This window comes from Diabrotica virgifera, chromosome 6 (assembly GCF_917563875.1).
Source record: "Diabrotica virgifera virgifera chromosome 6, PGI_DIABVI_V3a".
In the NCBI taxonomy this organism is placed as follows: domain Eukaryota; kingdom Metazoa; phylum Arthropoda; class Insecta; order Coleoptera; family Chrysomelidae; genus Diabrotica; species Diabrotica virgifera.
Genome location: NC_065448.1, coordinates 50,124,956 through 50,145,284, shown reverse-complemented (window position 1 = coordinate 50,145,284; position 20,329 = coordinate 50,124,956). Strand labels below are relative to the sequence as shown.

Here is a 20,329-nt window from a genome sequence, read left to right as displayed (position 1 = left end):
ATATTGTTTATCTCATTATATAAAACAAATTATTGTTTATGAATTACTTCTTTATATACATGGTGTTATCTCATAGGGATTTCGAAATAAAAATGGTCATAACTTGTTAAATACTCTGTATAGTAATGCAAAACCCTATATTATATGAACAAGAATTATGAGAGAAATATAAATATGAAAAAATATATAGGGTGTCCCATTTAAAAAATTATATGTTTGATATACCACGCAGTTACTGATCACCCTGTAGAAATGGACATATTTTCCAAGCCTGGAGAATATCATTGCCTACATTTTTTCTTAATAACTTTTTTCGATATTCTATACCATTATGGAATTATCGACCAATCCTGCACTAAAAACTCACCCTGTATATAAAAGCAAACTACAAATATAAAAATTAAAGGAATAACGCAGAAGTATTTCGGACACATTCGACAATGAAAATAATAGGCCTGGATCCAGCGTAAGAAAGAAAAGTTGATTAATAGCAAGCTGAAAATTTGTTAATAGCTTAACGGTGTCTAGTCGGACAAACTTTGATGCACGGGAACACTGGAAAAGGGAAGTTTTAATTGTGGAGCATGATAAACGTGTCGTCCTGACAAGTTTATGATTGTGAAAAATAGCAAGTTGTTTTTAAGTTTATTCGATAGCCAACGTTATGTAATATATGCGAAAATGTTTGTCCGACAAAAATGTTGGGCATTTTAACGAGTCCGACACGTAGAACATGTCACATCACAGGAATTATGTTGGTGATGAATAGCAGTCTGATTTTTGCATGAGAGTTTAATGAAAGGTTAAAAAAGCAATTGGAGGTTCTGTCCGACAAAATTAATGGGAAGTTTTTGTAGTCGGACATTCTAAACAGGTAAGATATAGACAAAAATTCTGGTGATAAATAGCTTTCCGACAAAGATGAAATTTAATTAAGTAAATTATTCGTTACCAAGAATGACTGTTGTCGGAAAAAAATAAGGGGTAGATTTTGTAGTCGGACAATTTAAAAAAATAATTTTTGAAATTTCAATAAGGGGTGATTATTCTATGTCAAAAGTACCTGCAATCAATTACAATCGATATCTTTCGATTTATCTCAACATCATTTAGATACCTCACTGTAATACATTTATAGTAGATCAGGCAAATTATATTATGGATTGAGTGGTCTAGCTATCTTTGTCTGCCACATGCGCGGGATCGCTTGGTTAAAAGAGATATATAGATCACCTATCGACTTTTTGCACTGTATTCCCTGTCTACCCTTATGTCTATGAATACATTTCCATTTAAGAAAAACTGTCACTTTTGACAATAATTCATAATTAAATTGCAATCGTAACTTCAAATTTAAACTAATCGATTTATTTTGGCAGCAAATTATTTCTTGTCATGTGACATATTAATTACATTATTTCATTTGTAGAAAGTTGAGAAAAATTACGTTATACAATTTTAGTAATAATTTATTTAGGTACCCTTTTTCAATCAGGCAAAGCATTATAGCACGAAGAATGATATTCAATAGAACTTTCACAATTATCTGGCAACTGAACCTCATTGAATTGATGACCAAGTATTTTACTAACTTTGTAAAATGTTCGAAAATTACTCAAAAATGTTCCGTTGAATGGTTTCACTTTTGATCTGGCGACTTAAAATTTAAACTGTTGACACTCAAAAATAGACACAAAAACACTCCATAGTTAATATAAATTTTAATTGCCAACACACGTGGCAAACAGAAACTCAGAGACCATGTACTTTCAAAAACTACTTTGTATAGCACAAAGTGTCACACTGACAAATGCAGCCTTCTAATACATACTTCTAAGCATAATGTGTCAATTTACGTCTATTCTTATAAGCACCGAAGTTTTAGACTCTTCACATTTTTCAATGTCGTTTACAGGGTTAAGATTTGAGTATGGAAAAAAATGTATACAACGTTTTTTGTAGGAAATTTTCCGTACTTTCTGATGCGCCCAATTAGAAAAGCCTAAGAGATTGCTTTCACATGTTCTTTGACATTTTTTATTGTCATTTTGAGAATATCTAGAACAAACTCCACCCAAAAAAATAATTCTTTTGCAATATATACATGCATTGATACTTAGCTTACTGTTTTTGGAGTGTGCATGTATATATATGCATATGCAAATATGTGAATATAAATAATAATGTACAACTAAAATAGCTTTATCAATATGTGACTAAGTCATTCTGAAAAAATGTTTTTTATTTATTTCCGTCGATTTGCCCAAACTTTTTGTCCGACATATAACTTTTTGCGTTACAAAATATAATTTCTACATAAACAAATCAAAATTAGCTTGCTATTTATCACCAACATTTTTGTCTATATCTTACATGTTTAGAATGTCCGACTAGGAAAATTTCCCATTCATTTTGTCCGACAGAACTTCCAATTGCTTTTTTAACCTTTCATTAAACTCTCATGCAAAAATCAGACTGCTATTTATCACCAACATAGTTCCTGTGATGTGACATGTTCTACGTGTCGGACTCGTTAAAATGCCCAACCTTTTTGTCGGACAAACATTTTTTCATATATTATATAACGTTGGCTATTGAATAAACTTAAAAACAACTTGCTATTTTTCACCATCATAAACTTGTCAGGACGACACGTTTATCATGCTCCACCATTAAAACTTCCCCTGTTTCAGTGTTCACGTGCATCAATGTTTGTCCGACTAGACACCGTTAAGCTATTCACAAATTTTCAGCTTGCTATTAATCAACTTTTTTTTCTCACGCGGGATCCAGGTCTATAACCATTTGTATTGTTTTCTATTTTTTTTGTGCGTTGATTTAAGGTACTTTTATTAAGTAAAGGCATAGGAAATACTTTAAACTACATGCATTTTAGATGATGATGGTAATGTAAAAAATAGGCCGATACATTTAAAAATACATACTGAGCAAATAATAAATTTGTGTTTTGATTTGCCCTTAATATAAACTAAAAAGGGTAGTTCCCTAGGTTGGCTGTATATCATACAGTTAAAAACTGTAACATGAAGTAAAAACCACTTCTATGTAATTGGTATATTTATTAAAAATCTTAAAAATCCCAATGGATTGAAAAAATGTGTCCAATTCAGAACGTTTTCGGACCCACCAGTCCATCATCAGTGAATTCAAATACTTGTTATAGCCCCAGAACCAAACAATGGTTGAAATTATAATTCAATCTACATTATGTTGTAGTAATATTGAACAGGCTAAACGCCGATGTTAAAAGATATAACCTCCGGGAACATGTTGAAACTCTACCACGAAACTCAATCAACCATCTTCGGCCAGCGTTGACTACCAAGTGTCAAAAGTTTGTGAGATATTAAAGATACTTTTATTAAGTACAGTAGAGAGTCGATTATCCGAACTAATTGGGGGACATGGGTGTTCGGAAAACCGATTTGTTCGGATAATCGAACTATATTGATATAGTCATACATATTTATCCTCAAGTGGATAAAAGCCATATTTATATACCTACATATTTATTTATATCTTGATAATGACAAATAGCAATTAAACAAAAAAGTGCAGTCTTTGCAACAACATATTTTTGAATACAATATTGAAGAAAATTGAAGATATTTTAAGCGTTAATTACTAACGCTTGCTGGGTACTCGAGTGCGGGCGCGGGAGTCGCGAGTTCGGATAACCGGTCGTTCGGTTGATCGACGTTCGGATAATCGACGCTCTACTGTACAATCCGACAAGCGAGAGCTGGCGGATGACCTTAATCGCGGGTGTCACAAATGCGTGATTGCCGTATAAAAAATTTATTTGGGATCTGAAAATTACGTTAGTAGATATTATTCACTACGATGTGAACTCCTAGCCGACAGCAATAGAAATGAGCAATCCCTTCCACTTTTCAATTTCTTCTACGCGCAACCCGCCAGCACTCACTTGTCGGATTGTAAAGGCATAGGAAATACTTCAGACACATTAAACTACATGGATTTTAGATGATGATGGTAATGTAAAAAGTAGGCCGATACATTTAAAAATACTGACCAAATAATAAATTTGTGTTTTGATATGCCCCTAATTGGATTTAAAGAGCAGTAGGAAGATAAATTATTTTTATGAATTTTGACAATCATTTAAAAACTACAGTTACAACAGGTCGTTGCATTTGTGCCCCTTTTCAATTATACAGGGAGCTGAATTTGTTACGATTGTCTGGTTATTCTTTGTTTGGTTATAGCTTTTAAGTACCCTCCTATTGGGACCGTGCAAGTTCGGCAAAGCGACCTCTATTTCTACGCTCTGTACTTTTATTCGCACTTTTAATTAAATTGGCCAATTAAATTAGTCCTGGTTGCTGGATAATTGTCAAGGCCATAGTCCAAAAAAATAATAAGAAGAAAAAATAATATGCAGGTTATGTTATGCAAATGTAAACAATTGTATGTAGTAAATAAAATTAGTTATTAAAATGCAGTACTGCAAGCAAAATACAATTAATTAAATTTACCTTTATATAATAATTGCATATCATATCAATATTGTGGAGCAATATATAATTTTTCTGCTTCAATGACAGAAGGTATGAAATATACGTAAATTTGACAATTTCAATTGACAATATGAATTATTTATTATTTAAGATGTATATTTTTAAGACAATATTTCTCCGCAACTCGCGCACGGTCGTTTCTCGTTTCCCTTCCAAGTACTTGCACACCGCGAATATCACAAAAAACAACTATGTATTCTTGTAATGAGAAAGTGAAACGGATCTTAAATTTAAAATAAAAACAAAAAAAGTATTTTAATGTTTTTTTCATTGGTACAGTGTTATGGAAGACCCTGTATATTTGTAACTAATTTTAAAATGTTAAACTTACAGCTACTCCCTATTTTTGTAAAACTTTGTACCTCCTAAAATAGCAGATGTAACGAACTTTGATCACGAAAGTTGATTACCCTGTATACAGGGTGTTTCATTGATAATTGGAAATATTTTAACTGTAGAGTCCTGGGCTCAAAATATTAAGTTCTAACCCAAATCACCTAGTCCGAAAATGCTTTCTAAGTGAGCTTGAGCTCTTTGAAGATGGGGTCTTGTAATTAGTTTTTTTTTTAATACCTCCAGAACGCTCATATTTAGAAAAACGCAAACTGGTACGCTTATTTATCTTCGAGTGATAAATCGATTCCATAAATTGCCAATGTCTAGTGCGAGTTATAGGCGTCCCTTTTGGGTAGACCAACGATTATTTTAACGTATAACTTTTTGTCTTTTAAGCATTTTTGACCCTGAATTATTAAATTGTGAGATATTCTAGTACTAAAAGATACTTTTACTAAAAGTCGGTAGGCTACACCGTTTTCTAAAAAAATCGATTTAAAAATTATCCCTTTTTGAATATCTGAAAAAAATTTTCAAAAAAAACCAAGTAGGTATATTACCGACTTAAAGCATGAGTAACTTTTTGTACTAGATTACCTCATAATTTAATAATTTGGTGTCAAAAATGCTTAAAAACTAAAGACGCAATAAACAATGTGATACAATAATCCTTGACCTACCCAAAATGGACGCATATGACCGGTACTAGAAATTCGCAATTGGTGAAATCGATTCATCTCTGGAAGATAAATATACGTACCAGTTTTTGTTTTTCTAAATAAGTATTTTTTTATTTTTTGTTTCAAATTAATAATAATATGAAAAATTTTCATTCTGTTTTCCAGAAAATGGTGTATCCTACCGACTTAAAGCAAGAGTAGCTTTTAGTACTAGAATACCTCACAATAGGCTATTGATTATGTTCAAAATAAGAGAGATAAAAGGAACTACAACGTTAACAGAATTTTATTATCTCATATGGTCAATGGACATCTAAATTTGAAGAAACCGCGGAAACTACAATTTAAATGGGTGCGTTTTTGAGAAAGGGGTGAATTAGTCCCTAGGCACAGGGTGAATTAGGGTGAGTTCTAAACACTTTTGGTACAAACACGTCTACAGGAAAATTGTTCCAGGTTAATTTACTATCGAAATATCACATTTTAAAGTCAAACATATTTTATTTTACAAAACATATTCAAAAGAAAAGCAAGAAAAAAACGAAAGAAAGCAATTTTGTTTTTTGTCCCATAACTTTTTTCCACGGGGATATAGGTATAGGCATTGCTTCAGCGAAAAATAAGTTCCATCCTTCCTATTTAAAATGAAGTTTCGCAAAAGTCTCTAGGATTTACAGTTTCCGAAATATGATTTTTCAAAAGTTCGCCACTCACAGAATTTTTGGGCCATTTTCTCTATTATTTTGCACACATTGTTCTGTAACTTTTTTCTGCGCATTTCTAGGTATATGCAATGGTACTATTAGTAGAAAGAGAAGTCAATTACCTTTAAAATGGTCTTTTGCATAAGTCTATACGGCTCTTTTTAAACAAGCTATGCTTTTTTAAGGTTTTATACTTTTAATGATTTATATACATTTAGGTATATACATTGTGGAATAAAAAAGGTTATTTTCTTTACTTTAAAATGGTGTATTGCAAAAAAATTCTAGGACTATTTTTAAACAAGATATCTGTAGGATATCCAAGGGTATCCGTAATTTGAGAAAAATTTTGAATTTTTTTTAGAATGTAATTGCATATTATAACATAATTTTTAATTACAAATAACTTTTCTTAAACACACTTTTTGATATTGTGAAATATAAAGGTACTTTACTCTTGAGCGAAATTCATATTTTTAGCATACCTCGTACATTTTATGAAGAATAATTTTTTTTTTCATAAAGTTAATAATAAAAAAGTTTTCCATATGGTTCCAACTTAGTGGGACCTATCGCATGTGTATATGTCACATTTTGAAAAAGCATATCTTGTTTAAAAGTAGTCCTAGACTTTTTTACAATACACCATTTTAAAGTAAAGAAAATAAGATTTATTTTCTATTGTACAATGTATATACCTAAATATACAATAAAAAAAGTTATAATGGGAAATTTAAAAATAATCGTAAAATATATAAAAAAATCATTAAAAGCATAAAAGTTTGAACAACCATATCTGGCTTAAAAAATAGTCACACAGCCTTCTACAGTAGACCATTGTAAAGGTAATATTTCTTCCTATTAAATGTAACATTGCATATACCTAAATCTACATAGAAAAAAGTTACAGAACAATGTTTGAGAAGTAACAAGGAAAATGGGCCAAAATCGCTGTGAGTGGCGAACTTTGAAAAATCATATTTTGGAAACTATAAATCATAGAGACTTATACCTAACGCCATTTTAAAGATGAAGAATGAAAGTTTTTTTCCTGAGAAGCAATGTTTGTACCTATATCCTTGTAAAAAAAAGTTAAAAGGGGCAAAAAACAAAATTGCCGTCTTTCGTGTTTTTTTCTTGCTTTTCTCTAGAATATATTTTTGTAAAAAAAAATATTTTTGAGTTTAAAATGTGATGCTTTCATAGTAAATTTAACCTGGATAATTTTCCTGTAGACGTGTTTGTACCAAAAGTGCATAGAACTCACCCTAATTCGCCCTGTGCCTAGGGACTAATTCACCCCTTTCTCAAAAACGCACCCCTTTAAATGGTAGCACTCAGAGCCTATTTCACTTCAAATCAGGCCCGAGACACTACACAATTTTCGGGCCCCTAAATACCTATAAACGAAATAAAACGAAATGGACGAAATGAACATAAGATCGAAAAACTGAAAAATGCGTGTTCAATATTTTTTAAAAATCTATCGAATGGCACCAAACACGACACGAGTTACTTTAAAATATGAAATAGGAACCCCCATTTTTTATTTTTCAGATTTGGATTCCTTACAAAAAAATAAGTAACTTATTCGAGACATTTTTTCGAATTATGGATAAATGGCGCTATAATCGGAAAGAACGATTTTTGGAAATAGAAAATTAAATTAAAAAATGGAAAATCCCACTAAAATGGAAAACTTAACTTAACTTAACTTTTTTTTTAGAACCTAATCTTCACAACCCAACAGGTCCCCATAACGCTTTAGTAACCGCAAATTTAGCAACCAAGGCTTTCCTACTATTTGTATCATTTTTTGTAATACATCATTTTCTATATTTAAAATAGCCAAAAACTACAGACTTTGTTGATTTAGAGAATTTCTTAAATACGACTTTACTCTTTTCAGTACCGATAAAGATCTTTCATCTGAAGCGTTGCTATTATGGGTATCTATATTTAAATACATTGTAAGCAACGTTTCCTCATTTGTAAACGTTGATATGATGTTATTTTCAATAAAATAGATCATCATACTTTGCGGATTTTGTAAGATATTAGATGTGCTGCAAAGTTCTTTAAAATGTGAGACTTCTTCCACCAAAGCATCAACATCGTAACATCGATATAATTCTCATACCTAATATTCGCTAATAGTTTTTAAGTTTACTGTTTCACTATTGTCTGTGAACAAGATGTTTAAAATATCGTTTCCAGAATTATAAGCATTTTTTCTTATAGATAGTTGCATAACTAAAGTATCACAAATAGGTAAACAAATATTTATTTTAAAATTTTCAAGTCCTTTTAAAAAAATCGTTTCGAGAACTTTTCCTCGGACGGAAAAATTGTTTTCCGTCCTCAGGAAAGCTCATCTTTATATAAAAGGCTTAGGTACCGACTACAATTTTTTAGCATTATTTTCAATTTCTGAAAATTTCTGTCTTTTCTTTATACATAATTTGATTAAGCTATTATAAAGTTCACACACTACTGTAACTTTTTATGGTTGCATTTACTCGGTCCCAAATTTTATCCCAAATCGTCGTCATAAGAATAGACTCTAACTCTAACGTATTCATTTTCCCTGAAAAATCATTTGCTTCTACTGACGTCCTTTTTGGTTTGAATCTCCGCTTAATTGGCCCAACGCAATTTTAAATGAATGGAATGAAAGAATTTTGAAAATTTATTTTGTTATTGCAATAAAATTTTTTTTAGTGATCTTTCCGGGCCCCTTAAGAATGCGGGCCCGAGGCAGGTGCCTCATGGGCCTAGTGGTAAAATAGGCCCTGGTAGCACTCCGCGGGTTTTTCATATTTAGAGATCCATTGACTACCGTAAAATGGGGTGACTTTGACCGATTTTGTACTTTAATCCTATAAAAATCATATTTTAAATTTTGCTACATTTTTCTATATGCAAATATGTTATGGGTTTAGGCGTCTACTTTCAGTAGCTTAGATTATAATTACAAGAAAATAATCATGACTTATAAAAAAAAATAAAAAATGCCTTTGGTCAAGTTCACCCCATCTGGGGGGAAGTTGACCGTATATGCATTTTGCCTGTAAAATTATTTTTCTTGTAAGTGGGGTTAATTTGACCGTTAACCATTTTTTCTTAATTCGTTATATCGGTGGATTTAACAACCATTGGAATATTAATTCTTTTTTTTAATTAAAAATGAATTCTTACATATTTATAAATTTGAATCGTTAAAAATAATTTTAAAAATTATACAGGGTGGCTGAAGCATATCACAATAGATATTTTTCTATGTTTTCGGTCAAATTCACCCCAGCGGTCAAAGTAACCCCATTTTACGGTATATGAAACAATAAAACCCCGTTAACGTTGTAGTTCCTTTCTAAAATACATAATCAATAGCCTACAATTTAATAATCCAGTGTCAAAAATGCTTAAAAGTTAAAGATAAAAAAAATTATGCGATAAATTAACAGTTGCCCTAAGCAAAACGGACTCCTAACTGGTACTAGAAATTCGAAATTGATCTAATTGATTTATCTCTATGGTTTATTTTTTAACCAGGAGTAGTAAACTAAAAAAGACAGATTCACACCCAAGAAAGTCACTAGAATAATAACCAAATACATCTTCTTTTTTGGTATATCTAGTCGGCCCTCAACGGTAATCCATAAATATTATATTAAATTAATACGTCGCTAAAGAGTTCCAAAAAGAACTGCTTTTTATATAAAAGCAGACTAATAGGGCTTTTCATCGATTGTCATTTGTTTCGAGCTTCTGTCAGATGTTGTATAAACTGTCTATAATATTAATATACACAGATTATAATAAATATGACAGAAGCTCGAAACAAATGACTGTGAATGAAAAACCCTATAATGTAAAAATTAAAGGAATAAAACAGAAAATACAAAAATCGACGATATAACGTAATTAACCTATGAAATGTCACTAGTGTCAAAATTTGATAAATGTCATTAGTGTCAAAATTTTATATCAGTGGAGTGAACTTGCCTGCGGTTGGATCAATTACAAACAAACAATACAGCGCGGTAAATTTGAATCACTCCTCTTGGTTAAAAAACAAACCATAGAAGATAAATAGACGTACCAGTTTTCGATTTTCTAAATAGAAGCGGCCTGGAGGTATTAAAAAACTAATTACAAGACGCCATCTTCAAAGAGCTCTAGCTCCTAATACATTTGTACATCCATTACCATAGTTTTACTAAACTTTTGAAAAACTACTATAACGTATTTACCTTGATTTTCATTTGAAAAACCAGTATAAAAAGCTAATCTTCTTTGCCTAACGATATTAGCATCAGCATCCATGGTTTCAATTATACTTTCTTCTTCTTCGCCTCGACTATCTTCTAATATAGTACTGGGAATATCGGGAGCGATTAAATCTTCTTCTGATCTAGGCTCAGGGGGTTTATTGCCATTTGGAGCTCGAGCTCGTTCTAATGCTGCATCGGTTTCAGCAGAAAGGTCAGGTGTACTTTCTTCAGTCTGAGAGGTACTACTTGATCCTACAACATAAATAAATATCATATAGTTGCTAAATAAAAAATAGTTAATTTTATAGAAAAGAAAAAAGTCCCAGATACAAAATTCATTATAGTCTGGGCAGATTATCAGAGAATAGGCCATTTTTGGGAAAAGTTATTTACCAGCAATTTTATTACTGGAATCGAATCTTGTGATTCTATATATTAATAATATAGGCATGCAAAGTTCGCAGATAGTGTGCTCCTTTTGTTATAAACAAAATGGCGCCCGAAAATCGTGTTTTTTTCAATTTTTGCTCTATAACTCCAAAGATTTTAACTTTACACCAAAAACACCCAAATAAAAATTCACCGTAATTAAATTCTGCATAGAGACATGTTTTTTCCGATTTACTTCGACGAAAATTTTCCCCGAAAAATGCGGGTTTTTCCAACAAAATCTTTAATTTTCAACTAAAATTTTAGGTAAGTAATTGTTTATCAATAATTAAATAACTTGGTAATATCAAAGCTGTTTTCGTATAGATTATAATTCCAGAAGCCGATGGAAATTGAACTAACAGTTTAGCAACAATTGAATTGTTAATTAAACATTTACGGTCGCTATAATAAGCACAATAATTATGATGCATAAGAATAACTATCATTTTTATACAAAAAGACACAATATATGTCTAATGTACTTTACAGAATTGAAATTGGACTATTTAAGTGGCCTCGGGAATATTTTAAAATTATTAACAATTTTTTGGCTTATAAACACATAGAATATCTCGGGAAAAACTAAATTAAGTTAAATCATGAAAAGAAAAAAACGGAAGAGCGCTTCTTTTAAAAGAAAAAAAGTTTAATTGTGATGAGTGGTTCCAGAGATACAAATACAACCGGTCAAAGTTGACCGGCATTTACGGCAAAGATATAAATAATAGGACCATAATTTTCGAACCATCACCTTTTTATTTCGGTCCTCTTCCTCCACACCAATTTTCATATCTTTCAAATACTCATAACATATATTATTATAATAAAAACTATCGATAGTACAAGTGAAAATTGCCAAAAATAGCAAAAATCCAATCAAAAATTAAGTTGGAGAAAATGGAATCTCAAAGGTCAAAGTCTACATACGTTAAAAAATGCATTTTCTCGGATTCCAATGTAGCAATTTTCTTCATTCTTTTTTTGTTCCCAAGTAACTCGAGTAGAGCCATCTAAATAACGCATTACTAAATGTCAAAGTTGCTTTTGTTTTGTTATAATAGATTAATTTATTTATAAGAAAAGAAAACTACATATTTTTTCCAGTTGTAGACTTTTTTTAGATAAACTTACTACAAGGATACTTTTTAACTTTAAAAATACAAATATTCTCATTTGAAAGCTGTATAATTATTTAAACAATCTTTATTTAAACAAATTAAACATTTTTGTTATAATAAATAAATTAATTTTTTAAAACAAAACAAAAGCAACTTTGACCTTTAATAATGCGTTAGTTAAATGGCTCTACTAGAGTTACTTGAGAACAAAAAAAGAATGAAGAAAATTGCTCCATGGGAAGCCGAGAAAATGCATTTTTTTAACGTATACCGATTTTGAACTTTGAGATTCCATTTTCTCCAACCTAATTTTTGATTGGAATTTTGCTCTTTTTGGTAATTTTCACTCGTAATATCGATAGTTTTTATTATAATAATATATGTTGAGTATTTTAAAGATATGAAAATTGGTGTGGAGAAAGAGGACCGAAATAAAAATGTGATAGTTCAAAAATTGTTTTTTTTTGGTACACTGCATTTTTACAATCTACTCTAAACATAAAGTAATAAGTAAATAGTCTGAAAGTAAATTAACGTGAGTTAGGTACCATCCAGTGACGGTTCTCTAAGTCTTATTCTTTATTGTGGTAGGTCGTCTGACCATATTCTCTTTAGTCTTCTTTCAGCAAGTGGTTGGGTGAATAAATTGTTTATCAAGTCGTTGGTGTGGTCAGTGCGATTTTGATATTTTATTGAACGATTTTTTATTAAGTCCTTGATTAGTGGGATGTCCAGATCATTGTGGAGTGTCTGGTTGGATACATACCATGGAGCTTTACTTATCATACGGAGAATTTTGGATTGGAATGTTTGGAGTATCTTCGTATTTGAAGGTTTACTGCAGCCCCATAGTTCTATTCCGTAAGACCAAACTGGTATAATTATGAACCTATTGTTTATGTCTTTGCCGTACATGCCGGTCAACTTTGACCGGTTGTATCTTAGGAACCACTCATCGCAATTAAACGTTTTTTTCTTTTAAAAGAAGAGTTCTCCGCTTTTTGTTTCAATATCGTTTTCATGATTTAATTTAATTTAATATTTCCCGATATATTCTATTTGTTTATGAGCCAAAATATTGTTTATAATTTTAAAATATTCCTGAGGCCACTTAAATATGTAGTCCAATTTCAATTCTATAAAATACATTAGATAGATATAGTGTATTTTTATACAAAAATCATAGTTAATCTTGTGCATCATAATTATTGTGGTTATTATAGCGACCGTAAGTTTTTAATTAACAATTCAATTGCTGTTAAACTGTTAATTTAACTTCCATCGGCTTCTGGAATTATAAAATAGTGAAAAACGCATCAATCTCTATGCAGAATTTCATTACGGTGAATTTTTATTTGGGTGTTTTTGGTGTAAAGTTAAAATCTTTGGAGTTATAGAGCAAAAACTGAAATAAACACGATTTTCGGCCGCCATTTTGTTTATAAAAAAAGTAGCACACTATCTGCGGAGTGTGCATACCAATATTATTAATATATACAATCATAAGATTCGAGCTCTGGCAACTCTGTCTCTCGCGAATTGACGTGCAACGTGCAGTGCAACGAAAAAGAAGATTCACTCTCTGATTTAACCTTCACCAAAGAAAGACGAAGCTATGTGCATTGTAAAAACTAAATGTTTGATTTTATGTATTCAAGTAAATTTGATTTAATAAAGTATTATTTTTGCGATTACTACAGTCCATTAAATCGAAGTAACCAACCCCTTTCCGGTAACAAAAAGGTCCGAAAGAAAGTTCCTAATACTCAAACTCTGAGTAAAGATAAAAGTGAAAATGAAAGACAGTTTATGTTTCCTTCCGACTCAGAGGCGACAGACAATATCCAGACACTTGTTTCTGTCTTACGACGTCCTTTGTGGAACTGCGTGCACACCTCTGAACCAAAACGAAACCAAACTGTCTATTTAAGTGGAATTTCAAAAATAGTTTAAATTCATCACTAGTTTAAAATCCAATTTTTGGGACGCTGTAGCGACATCTCTTAAAGAAAAGAGTAAGACGCTAGTGCTGTTGAAAAAGCCTGAAATGGTGGAAACAGCTGTCCAGCGATTGTGCATCCCTCTGGATCAAAAACAAGCAAAACCATCTTTTACTTTTCTATCTTTACTCAGATTTGAGTACTAGAAAGTTCCTCTTCTGTCCTTTTCCGAGACGAATGAAAACGGAATATGATTGCAAGGAATCCTTTTTGTTTTCTATATTCGTCGTCTGCGGTCTTATAAATTGTAAAAGTAGCAGATTAAGGATGTACCAGAAAGAACTTTCAACACGAAAAGTCTCAGATTTAAATAACTATTTACCATTTTAATGGTGAATTCTGCATCTGAGACTCTTCAATTTCAAAAGAGAAAGAGTTTTTGAGGAAGTGTTTCCATCGTCATCTTTATCATCCTGAGCATTTTACTTGATATCTCCAATTCTTTCATCAGTTCGTGCATCTGCTGTCTGTTTACTGTGTCGTGCTTAAAGTCGATGAACAAAGCATATAGTACTTATGTTCGTAACGGGTAGTCTTGTATTTCTTTTAAGACAAAATTTGTCTTTGATATTTAATATATGGTCATTGGACCATACTTCTTTGAAAATGAGGCTGGTGAAGCAGTTATTCTTACTGGTGAGAGTTCTTGCTGCCAATTGGATGATATTGATGTGAACCACATGTGGTTTCAACAAGACGGTGTCACATGCCATAAACTAAGTGAAACAATTAAATTACTAAAAGAAAATAATCGTTTCGTTTTTGATTCAATTCGAGTCTCTTGCCATCCTCTGAAATTAAATTACTACTGAATGAGACATTTCCTAGACGTGTATACTCTCATTTCGGTGATCAGTGTTATTTGAAGTCAAAGGTATATGTCAACAAGCCTACAACCAGCCGTGCATTGAAGGAGGAAATGCAACGTTGCATCAATGAAATTCAGCTTTTTATGTAAAATAGTCATGGAAAATTTTGACAAGAGTCGTATGTGCCAGTCAAGCTGTGGCGGACTGGAGGTCATTTGCCTGATGTGTTATTATACATAACCCTATCCTATTAGGCGAGCGGGAGATACCCCTAAAATGACCAGGTACTGACCACGGAGAGGTGAATTTCTAATTTTATTCATACTTTATATTTTTGAAGGTGCTGAAAACGAAAATGAGGTTTATTTTAAATTTTATGTGGGGGAACATTGTCAAAATCGCAATTTTAACCTAAAAATAAAAAAAAAGAAATCACGTTTTTTTGCGTTTACCTCGCTACATTTTAACACTTTTTTCTGAAATTTTTACAGTGTATATTTCTCACCTTTCTTAAGAGAATGGTACTTACTTCAAGCTTTCAGTCTTATTTTAATAAAAGTTCTGAATTTTTTAAAGTGAAAGGTGCAAATTTCTGAATTGCAAAGTTCAATCGCAAAAATTGAGAGACGAAGTTTGAAATTTAGCTTTTTAATCACGTGTATGTTAAAGTATAGAGTGCAAAGAAGTTTTTTGGAAAGTTTTAGATCAAAATGTTTTATTGAAAAAAAAATTGTGCAACTTTTAATATCAACGTTATAAATCTCATCTCTAAAATATAGCTTATTTTTCGAGATACTGACCATAGTGACTATCGGTGGTGAATAGTTAATCTTAATCTTACTTTATGTTTTTGATGGTACTGAATACGAAAATTAGGTTAATTTTGAATTTTAAGTGAAGAAATATTGTCAAAATCGCAATTTTACCTTAAGAGGAAACAGTAGCGATCAACAGGTAGCCAAAACGCGTTCCAAGATTACGGCTGTAATTTTGAATATTTTTTCGAGATATTTGGCACACGTATTCGTAATATAATAAAGAATGGCGGTACAGAGCCAATTTGAAAAATATATTAATATGTGGAAATTACTCTGTAATTAAATACAATATTAAAAAAACGAGCCTGTACCGCCATTAAGAAGAACAAAAAAATACATTTTCTTCAAATAAACTTTTTTATCCGATGCCTAGATTTTGTGTCATTTTGGAACTACTAAAATTTTTTATTTCATTAGTAGTTCCAAAATGACACAAAATCTAGGCATCGGATAAAAAAGTTTATTTGAAGAAAGTGTATTTTTTTGTTCTCCTTAATGGCGGTACAGGCTCGTTTTTTTAATATTGTATTTAATTACAGAGTAATTTCCACATATTAATATATTTTTCAAATTGGGCTCTGTACCGCCATTTTTTATTATATTACGAATACGTGTGCCAAATATCTCGAAAAAATATTCAAAATTACAGCCGTAATCTTAGAACGCGTTTTGGCTACCTGTTGATCGCTACTGTATCACCTTAAAAATAAAAAAAGGTAAATAACGTTTTTTTGCGTTTTACTCGCTACAACTCTGGTTTATTTTAATATTTTTTCTAAGGTTTGTACACTATATGTTGCTCACTTCTTTGAAGACAGTGGTATCTATATTAAGCTTTTAGTATTATTCTGGTAAAAGTTATGAATTTTTTAAAGTACAAGGTGCAGATTCATGAATTGCAAAGATTAATCACAAAAGTTGAGTGGCAAAATTTGAAATTTATCTTATTAATTAGGTTTATGTTAAAACATAGAGTACAAAGAAGTTTTCTGGAAAGTTTTAGTTACAAATGTTTTATAGAAAAAAAAAATGGCGCAACTTTTAATATAGACGTTATACATCCCAAAAATAACGCTTATATTTCGAGATACTGACCATGGGCGGTAAATGGCTAATTTTGGTCTTATTTTATGTTTCGATGGTGCTGACAATGAAAAAGAGGTTTATTTTGAATTTTATGTGACGGAACATTGTCAATATCGCAATTTTAACCTAAAAATGAAAAAAATAATGAAGTCACGAATTTTTACGTTAACTCACTACAACTCTGTTCTATTTTAATATTTTTTTCTGAAATTTCTACAGCGTATATTTCTCACCTTTGTGAAGAGTATAAAAGCAACTGTAGCCTTTTAATCTTTTCTTCATAAAAGTTATGAATTTAAAAAAATCAAAGGTGCAGATTCGTGAATTGCAAAGTTAAATGGCAAAAATTAAGTGACAACATTTAAAATTCATTTATTTGACTACGTTTATGTTAAACCATAGAGTCCAAAGAAGTTTTATGGGGAGTTTTAGATCTAGATGTGTTATAGAAGAAATATGGTGCAACTTTTAATTTTAAGAAAACGTGGTTTAATTTTTTTTATTTTTAGGGCAAAATTGCGATTTTGACAATGTTCTCCCACCTAGAATTCAAAATAAACTTGATTTTCGTTTTCAGCACCATCAAAAACATAAAGTAAGATCAAAATTAGCAATTCACCACCAATGATCAGTATCTCGAAAAATTAGTGTTATTTGGGGGATTTATAACGTCGATGTTAAAAGTTGCACCATTTGTTTTCTATAAAACATTTTGATACAAAACTTTCCAGAAAACTTCTTTGTACTCATGTTTTAAAAATAATTTAATTTAAGATCTATATTTCAAATTTTGTCAGTCAAATTTTGTAATTCACGAATCTGCACCTTGTACTTTAAAAGATGCATAACTTTTACTAGAATAAGACTAAAAGCTTAAAGCAGAAACCATTGTCTTCAAAAAGTGAGCGATATATATAGTGTATAAACTTTAGAAAATATATTAAAACGGACCAGAGTTGTAGCGAGCTAAACGCAAAAAAACGTGATTTCATTTTTTTTTTATTTTTGGGGTACAATTGCAATTTTGACAATATTCCCCCACCTAAAATTTAAAATAAATTTTATTTTCGTTTTCATCAGGGTCAAAAACATAATCTAAGGCCAAAATTAGCCATTCACCACCCACTGTCAGTATCTCGAAAAACAAGCGGTATATTGGGGATTTCTAATGTCCACATTAAAAGTTGCACAACATCTTGATCTGAAGAAAATGAAATTTCTTGAAGAAAACTTCTTTGTACTCTCTATTTTAAGATAAACGTAAATAAGAAGCTAACTTTTAAACTTTGTCACACAACTTTTGCGATTAAATTTTGCAATGCACAAATCCGCACCCTTTCCTTTGAAAAATTCATAACCTTTATCAGAATAAGAATAAAAGCTTGAAACAGGTACCGTTGTCTTCGGAAATGTTAGAGCTATACACTGTAAAAAATTTTAGAAAAAATGTTAAAATGGAACAACAGGGTTGTAGCTAGGTAAAGGCAAAAAACGTGATTTTATTTTTTTTATTTTTGGGGTAAAATTGCGATTTTGACAACGTTCCCCCACATGAAATTCAAAATAAACCTCATTTTCGTTTTCAGCACCCTCGAAAATATAAAGTATGAATAAAATTAGCCATTCACCACTCCGTGGTCAGTATCTCGAAAACTAATGAGCATCAAGTTAGCTAAACACCTATCACAAATCGATTCGAAAGTAGGTGGATAATTTGCCGCTAATTAGTCGTTAATTAGTTGTGAAAATACCGATTTTGTCGTTTCTGTTTTTTTTTTATTTTTTTTAGGTGCTTTGCTAACTTGATATAAAGTTAGCAAAGCACACCTCCGAAAAATTACTTTAGAGCGTTCGTAGGAGAATCGGAATAGGATTAGTTTTTGCCGCTAATTAGTCGCTAATTAGTTGTGAAAAAATTAATTTTCTAAATTAATTTTTTTTTTGTTTTTTTGGGTGCTTTGCTAACTTGATATAAAGTTGGCAAAGCACGCTTCCATAAAATGATTTTAGGGATTTCGTAAAAGAATGAAAATAGAATGAGAATTTGCCGCTAATTAGTCGCTAATTAGTTGTGAAGAAATTAATTTTCTAAATTAATTTTTTTTTGTTTTTTCGGGTTCTTTGCTAACTTGATATAAAGTTGGCAAGCACACCTCCGAAAAATCATTTTAGGGTTTTCGTAGAAGAATAGGAATAGAAAAAAAATTTGCCGCTAATTAGTCGTGAATTAGTTGTGAGAATACCGATTTTGTCGTTTATTTTTTATTTTTTATTTTTAGGTGCTTTGCTAACTTGATATAAGGTTAGCAAAGCACACCTGCAAAAAATGACTTTCGAGCGTTCGTAGAAGAATGGGAATAGAATGAGAATTTGCCGCTAATTAGTCGCTAATTAGTTCTGAAAAAAATAATTTTTTTAATTAATTTTTTTTTTGTTTTTTTGGGTGTTTTGCTAACTTGACATAAAGTTGGCAAAGCACGCCTCAATCAAATGATTTAAGGGTTTTCGTAAAAAAATGAGAATAGAATGAGAATTTGCCGCTAATTAGTCGCTAATTAGTTGTGAAAAAATGAATTTTCTAAATGAATTTTTTTTTCGTTTTTTTGGATGCTTTGCTAACTTGATATAAAGTTGGCAAAGCACGCCCCCATAAAATGATTTTATGGGTTTCGTAAAAGAATGAAAATATAATATGAATTTGCCGCTAATTAGTCGCTACTTAGTTGTGAAGAAATGAATTTTCTAAATTAATTTTTTTTTGTTTTTTTGGGTGCTTCGCTAACTTGATATAAAGTTGGCGAAGCACGCCTCCCTAAAATGATTTTAGTGTTTTCGTAAAAGAATGAAAATAGAATCAGAATTTGCCGCTAATTAATCGCTAATTAGTTGTGAAGGTATTTCATCCATAAATTCTGTTTTTTTTTTTGGTTTTTACGGTGCTTCGATTACTCAACATTAAGTAGGCAAAGCACGCATCTTTAAAATGATTTAAGTTTTTTCGTAAAAGCATGGAAATAGGATGAGAATTTGTCGCTTATTAGTCGCTAATTAGTTGTGGACGAATTTTTTTAGCAATTTTTTTGATATTATTTTTGTTGTTTCAGGTTCTCCGCTAACTCGATGTAAAGTTAGTAAAGTACACGTTCAAAAAATGACTTCAGAGCGTTCGTAGGAGAATGGGAATAGGATTAGTTTTTGCCGCTAATTAGTCGCTAATTAGTTGTGAAAAAATTAATTTTCTAAATTAATTTTTTTTTTGTTTTTTCGGGTGCTTTGCTAACTTGATATAAAGTTGGCAAAGCACGCTTCCATAAAATGATTTTAGGTATTTTGTAAAAGAATAAAAATAGAATGAGAATTTGCCGCTAATTAGTCGCTAATTAGTTGTGAAGGAATGAATTTTCTAAATGAATTTTTTTTTTGGGTGTTTTGCTAACTTGATATAAAGTTGGCAAAGCACGCCTCAATAAAATTATTTAAGGGTTTTCGTAAAAAAATGAGAATAGAATG

The 20,329-nt window shown here is 31.0% G+C and overlaps 1 protein-coding gene across 1 annotated transcript in view; it reads right to left on the bottom strand.

Annotated features, from left to right (window-relative positions):
• LOC126886954 (transmembrane and ubiquitin-like domain-containing protein 1) overlaps nt 1-20,329 on the bottom strand; it is a 113,665-nt gene that overhangs the window by 51,868 nt on the left and 41,468 nt on the right. The window contains exon 3 of the mRNA XM_050654142.1: nt 10,536-10,808. Within this exon, the coding sequence (XP_050510099.1) occupies nt 10,536-10,808 (273 nt within the window). The remainder of the gene's footprint in view (nt 1-10,535; nt 10,809-20,329) is intronic.